Source organism: Psammomys obesus, unplaced genomic scaffold, assembly GCF_907164565.1.
Source record: "Psammomys obesus unplaced genomic scaffold, mPsaObe1.curated_primary_1811, whole genome shotgun sequence".
Lineage (NCBI taxonomy): Eukaryota > Metazoa > Chordata > Mammalia > Rodentia > Muridae > Psammomys > Psammomys obesus.
Genome location: NW_026590767.1, coordinates 11,184,892 through 11,191,831, shown reverse-complemented (window position 1 = coordinate 11,191,831; position 6,940 = coordinate 11,184,892). Strand labels below are relative to the sequence as shown.

At 44.0% G+C, this 6,940-nt stretch overlaps 1 protein-coding gene and 1 pseudogene across 1 annotated transcript; one reads left to right on the top strand and one right to left on the bottom strand.

Moving 5' to 3' along the window:
* Positions 1 to 753, bottom strand: LOC129678163 (olfactory receptor 13A1-like; the record flags this gene model as incomplete). Its single annotated transcript, XM_055608858.1, has 1 exon — positions 1 to 753. A coding segment is annotated over exon 1 (753 nt), but the record flags the coding sequence as incomplete, so codon positions are not given.
* A 616-nt stretch (positions 754 to 1,369) lies between these two features.
* Positions 1,370 to 5,322, top strand: LOC129678162 (trafficking protein particle complex subunit 6B-like; annotated as a pseudogene).
* Positions 5,323 to 6,940: the final 1,618 nt, after the last annotated feature.

The window sequence follows — 6,940 nt, the reverse complement described above, 5'->3', positions numbered from 1 at the left end:
GGAGTAGTACAGTGTAACCACCACCAGGTGGGCAGAGCAGGTGGAGAAGGCACGCTTCTTGCCCTCAGCTGAGCGGATGCGCAGGATGCTGGCAATAATGAAGCCATAGGAGATCAAGGTCAACAGGAAGTTGATCACACCAAAATAAACATCTGCGATGACAATCATGATGTTGTTCAGGGTGGTTGGGCTACAAGAGAGAAGCAGCAGTGGTGGGACTTCACACAAAAAGTGATGAATTTGGTTGGGCCCACAGAAATTGAGCTGTGCTGTCAGGCCAGTGTTTACACATCCGCTGATTGAGCCAAACATCCACACACAGCCTGCGAGCAAGACACAGACAGGCCAGTTCATCAGCAGGCTGTAGCGCAGGGGGTGGCAGATGGCCACATAGCGGTCATAGGCCATGGCAGTGAGCAGGAGCAGCTCAGCCCCCAGAAACCAGGTCAGAAAGAAGAGCTGGGTCATGCATCCCTTGTAAGAGATACGGCTGCCCTTGCCCACCAGGCCCTCCAGCAGCTTGGGAAGAACAGTGGATGTGCAGAAGATGTCCAATAGGGCCAAGTTTGCAAGGAAGAAGTACATGGGGGTGTGGAGACTTGGGTTCAGGCTGATGGCCATGATGATGATGGTGTTTCCTACGAGAGCCAGGATGTAAAGAAGGAAGAAAAAGAACAAGAACAGAGTCTGGAGCTCAGGGTCCCCAGAGAGTCCCTGCAGGACAAATTCTACCACAGTCGTGTAGTTGTTCATTGCCACTTGAGAGTGAAACCGTGGGAGTTACTGTGACAGGGGTGGGTGTGGTCAAGGAGACAGGAGGTGCAGGGCAGGCATCTTCACACATAGGCTCCAGCCAGCTGTGGTGAGGAGCACTTGTCATAAGTGCTGTTGCTGGAGAAATGATGACATCAGTCTCAGTACAGTGACATAGTCTGAGCAAAGATGCTACACTCTGCACACAGTACACCCAAAACAGAAGGGAAGCTTCCCTGTGGTGGGAAGTATTGCTCTGTAGCCTGTTTGCTCTGACACTGATCACGTGCTGTGATGCCATGTGACCAGGAGCTCCTGTAAGCATGTATGCCAGCCTGCTAAGGTCTGCCAAGGGCCAGTCTGTTCCCCAGCACAGATCTTTTGAACCTACATAGGACCAATCTTATCAAGTGGCAGTCCAGATTTCTTGGAGGCAGGCTGAAAAACAGCTCTAGGGAAGCATGCTTGGGAGTGTGGAGGGGAGAAAAGCACGGAGCACTTACAGCATGGCATGCAGCTGGTTCAGATGGCCCTGGCTGTTGTGGAATGAAATGGACATAACTCTTTTGTGAACATAACTGCCTATTTCTCCATGGCCACCCTAAATCACTCCATGATGGATGGTGAACCTGGTGAGTAGACAGGGATCACTTTCCTGGCCTGGTAGAGATTGGTGCCTGCCAGAGAAAGTGCCAGGCTCTGCCAGGCTGTGAAACACAGCATGAAAGGCATGGGCACAGATTCAAGTCAGGCTCCACATTTCTAGACCATCACTCCCTCCCAGCTTCAAGCCTGTTCTCCTATACCTCAAACATGTATCTACCTCTAATTACACAGGCCTCTTAGCATTTGGGCCTCTCGGGACAAGAAGCATGTGGACTGACCAGCCTGAGTGAAAAGCTCTGCTCCTCTCTAGTGTCTCCATGGGACTGAGAGGCCCAGACCCATCCTGGAGATCTCATGAGTGGACTGTTGGCTACATGAAAAAGAGAACTCACACCAGAATACATCCTCAGCAAGGAAGCCTATCTCCTCCCCCACCCTGCTCCCCATGAATGCTGAGCTTGAGAGCAGGGCCTGAGCTACTGATAGCCCCTCAACTTCAGCCACTGAAGAGCCAAGCTACCATAGAATATCTGGGACCAATACTTGTCCCAGAAAAAAAAAAAGTTGGTCTGTTAGCATTCCCTGCAGGTACCCAATGGCATCATATGGCATGTAGGGCTTTCCATCTGAACTGCCAGACTCCCTCTGTCTGCATATCAGACCCAGTACCTGTCTGCCTATAGATCTTTTGGCCACAGGTGGCCCTGAGCCCTGAGATCTGCATGAGATTCAGAGGATTCCACCATGGCTCTCTCAGAGATCCAGATCTGCCGCAGAGCCAGGCGGCAGGGCAAGATTTCTGTTCCAAAGGGCTCAATGGCCCAGGTAGATCACAAAGCAGACTATGAAGGCCAAACACTTAAAGCTTCAGGCTGAAACTATGAAGCAAAGTGATTCTGGTATTGAAGTGCTAATATATATACTAAAATGGCTCAGGGCAAAACCCAAACCTTTTTGAAAATCATCATCATCATCATCATCATCATCATCACCACACACACACACACACACACACACACACACACACACACACACGAGAAAAGGAAAAATAAAGAGAAGGAGAAGATAGATGACCAAAAGGAAGGAGGAAGCACTGGAAGGAGAAACTCACGTGGAAGGAGAAGGTGTCCCTGACTGTCACTCTGAACCCAAGATGTCTACATGTCATGGAGAACAAGCAGTGTGGGCACAATGTTACACACGCTTAGAGCCCTGTGTCTCTTTGGTTTGCTGTTGACCTTAAAGTGGGTCTGCCCCCTTGGGGTGGACACTGACATTGTTGATTGGGAGTGGCCCTCAGAGAGCAATTACCCACTTTGAAGTAAACAGGAATCCCTGTGGGCCACAGTCCCCAAGCTGAGGCATCAGGAGGACCCTAAGGCATAGAGAAAGCAGCTGCCAGAGGCCATACTCATAGCTCTAGGACCCTGACCTCTATGGTGATTTCCACCTCAAGACAGCTTGGCTGAGAGCCATGTACACTTGATCCCTGTAGGAAGATGTGTTTCATGTTAGCGAACTATTCCTCAGCAAAGTCAATGGGTTGACTTCACCTCACTACATCACCTTTGTGTGACATGGTCCTAACCAATAAACCAACACGGATTGGTTCGTCAGTGTTTGGGGAGAGAGCATAGGCCGCTTTCATTGTATTGTATTACATGGGGAGTATACAGTCAATGAGGTACATCACAGCTGAGGTCAGCCCTGGGTGGGTGCAGCTTTTCTCTGCAGTTTTCGCATTGTCCCATGAGGAGAGTGTGTGAAGCCTGTAGAGGTGGAAGTCAGCACCAGTAAACGGGTCTCTAGCTCCACTATGTTCCTTAGCACTGGACATAGATGACAAGGTACATAAGCTCTTGGCAGCTGCTTGGCTTCCCTGAATAGCCAAAAGACCCACATTCACAGAACAGTGCAGAAAGTAACCATCAGAATCAGTCATTACAAAAAACCAAAGGAGTGCTCACTTTGGCATCATATATACTAAAACAGAAAACCAAAGGTGCTAAAAATAATCGAAACTTCACAAGCCAAATGATCACCCACTTAACAGAGCAAAAAATGCAACAATTTCAGCATGACTCAATTTTTGAGCAATTCCTCCAGTACATTAAGATATAAGCGTCAACTACATGTGATATTTCTAATCAATAAAGGGACAATATTGAGTTATAAAACTAACGAGTAATCAAAGCCTGCTCCCAAGAGAGCTTTGAAGATAGCTACTAATCTCAATTGGTCCAGCATTTTAGACTGTTCCAAACAGGACTTCTATTAAGCCTGAAATTTCTCAACATTCAAAGACTGGACCACAAATGTTAATGCTTGCTTAATTAACCATTTTTCCTAATTTCCTCTGAACCCCCAACAGGATTTCTGCCTGTCTAAAAAAAATCATCTCGAACAAATTCATGAGAAAGACATCCAATTTCCTTTAAAGGCAGTTGGATAAGTTTTTGGTTGCTTTCTGGGGTTATGAATGTTTATTGTCATTGGGAGATGGTTGTAAGTTGTTAATGATGTTATTCAGAGAGAAAATAAGGTTAGGATATTAGGTAATGCAAGTTAATTGTTAGTTAACTTATAGTCATACCAGACGCTAGTCTAATTTATCACAGGAGTATACATTCAGATAGATATGATGATACAAAGATAAGTAAATCTTCAAAAACCTCAGAGACCTACAGAATGTGGCATTTAAAAATGATTTCATTATTTTAAGACTCTTTGACAATGAGACAGGTCATCTCCTGAAGGCACCCAGCCTACCTCAAAGAAGATAATGAGCATCAAAGAACCTCAATATGGAGATGGCCTCAAATGTGGCAAGCCAGCCACCTAGGTAAGGAAAATACCCTCGCTTCATGGCAGACAGAATTCTGCCAAAAATAGGCAAGCTTAAATGCAGGACAAGTCAACTGTCTAACTCTGCCAAGACACGGTAAGCAAGTCCTAAATAGTCCTATATAGCTTCATATATATGTCTGTCAAATATACTGAGCCAGAAGGCTGAAGCTGACATTATAGAGAGTTTGGGGTGACTGTTCAGACAGCAAACTGTGTCTGTCAATTTTTTATTTTTTTGGAAGCTGCTAACATGCACTTCCAATTTACTCAAATAACTGGTTTTTTTCCTTTTTAAGATTCTGGTGGGGTTGAAGACCAAATAGTTTTAGTTCCACACTTAAGCTTAAGTTGTTTAAAATTTAAGAAAATGTTTTCGAGAGTCTCGGTAGAGTGTGGAGCTGTCATAGGGTCTTGTGGGCCCAGTGGCTGCTGCCCCAAGGAGGGGCGCAGTCCACAGCAGTCTTCCGATGCCTCGGCACCGGCACCGGCACCGGGGTAGGCCCCTGCGCACCGGCTACGGCGCGGGCCACCGGCCCCCAGCGCAGGCTAATGGGAGCCGCACTAATTGGAGCCGAGTCGTTGTTTTTGCTTCTCCATAACGAGATGGTGTCAGGAGCACACAAGTCCGCTGAACAAGGGGAAGTGGAAAATGGACCATGTATTACTAAGCTGGAAAACATGGGCTTTCGAGTGGAACAAGGATTGATAGAAAGGTTTACAAAAGATACTGCAAGGTTCAAAGACGAATTAGACATCATGAAGTTCATATGTAAAGATTTTTGGACTATTCAAGAAACAAATTGACAATCTAAGGACAAACCATCAGGGCATATACGTACTTCAGGATAACAAATTTCAACTACTTACTCAGCTGTCTGCAGGAAAACAGTATTTAGAACATGCATCAAAGTATCTAGCATTTACATGTGGCTTAATCAGAGGTGGCTTGTCAAACTTGAGAATAAAAAGTATTGTTAAAGTATCTTCAATGCCTGCCTGCAAATTTCAGGTGATGTTACAGAAGCTGTAGAGTGCAGTGAAACACAGGAGAGACTACTCCTGTGCAAAGCATTTTCAAGTCCTGATTTCACCTCATCCTTGGATATCTGTGCAAAGGTGTTATCTCACCAGATTCATGTAGATCAAATTAGATAAAGGGCCTTCTATCATGACATAAACTAACTGAACTGTTCAAAGGAATTTCAGTGAAGCATGTCATTTCAGACACCAAGATGCAACGAATGCTCTTTATTGTAAACATCTTTATTTCCTTAGTGTGATATGTATTTAAGCATAGATTGAGAAGTGAAACTCAGGGTGTGTCGAATTGCTGTATAAAAAAATATGCACCAATCAGAATAGTTTGTGTTCAAATGACCAAAATTTGCTAAAGTATAAATCTGTTTTAGTTATTTAAAACAAAACAAACCACTATACTAAATTAAGCTTACTTTTTATTGTATTGCTCATAATTTATTTGTCTAGAAAATTTGTATGCTTATATACAATTTCATTTATACATTGTGTATATATGTACATATAAATGTATGTTGCTGTCAAAAAAAAAGAAAAGAAAATGCTTTCATATAGGTAATACCAATAACAATAAAAGTTTATTTAGGTATAGAACTCTAAACTTGTCCAGATAGGATAATCAGATACTTTCTCCTAAGTTGCCAAATACACATGGACTAGACATTGCACATGTAAATTTTACCTAATGGTTTTCATAACTTTTGTAATTATTATTGTTTTGAAAGAAAAGGAGCCTTTTATTGGACTTAAAGGGTGAAATATTGGTATAATGTTCTTGTAGAATGTATACAATTTACCCTTATTCACTCACATGCTGATTTCTCTACCCCACTATCTGGTTTCAATTATAAGCATCACCTGTCTCAAGTTTGTGTAAACATGTCACCATTTGTTCTCTGAATTATCAATAAAACCAGCCAGTGCTGAGCAATGGAGAGAATAGGGTAGAACACCCTAATCTGGAGGGAAAAAGAAAGAAGTGAGTGGAAGAAGTTGGAGAGGAGAGAGTGGCAGGAGAGGACTTGGAACCACAAGGAGAGATGAACTGGACCTAAGATATGACTAAAAGCAAGTATGATGTGGGAAATCTGAATGGGAAGAAACTGCAGGGTTGGAGGTTAGGAAGGAGTAACTATTGCCCAGCACTGTGCTCTAGGTTAATTAAATAAATCCTAGTCTCTGTGTGGTGGTGTGGGTATACAGCTGGCTTAGGAATAACCACTGTTTGACTAAAAGATAAATCAATAATTAATATTAATAACCAACAACATGTAATTTTAATTTATTTATTCATTTTACATCTTGATCATAGCCTCCTCCCTCCTCTCCTCATAGCCCCTCCCCCTCCTCCTTTTATCCCCCTTCCCTACTCCTCAGAAAAGGGGAGCCCCCCCCCACCAACCCACCGCAGTACATCAAGTATCATCAGGATTGAGCACATCTTCCCCTGGCCTGGTGAGGCAATGCCACCAGGGTGATGTGATCAAACAGCAGGCAACAGGGTCCATGTCAGAGACAGCCCCCAGCTCTCCTTACTGGAAGACCCACAGGAGCCTGAACTTCCCATTGGCTACATCTGTGTAGAGAACCTAAGTCCATTGTACGGTTTTGGCTCTTTTGTCAAAAATTAAGTGTCTGTAGGTATGTGGGTGTGTTTCTAAGTTTTTTATTAAATTCCATTGATCAACTAGTCTAGTTC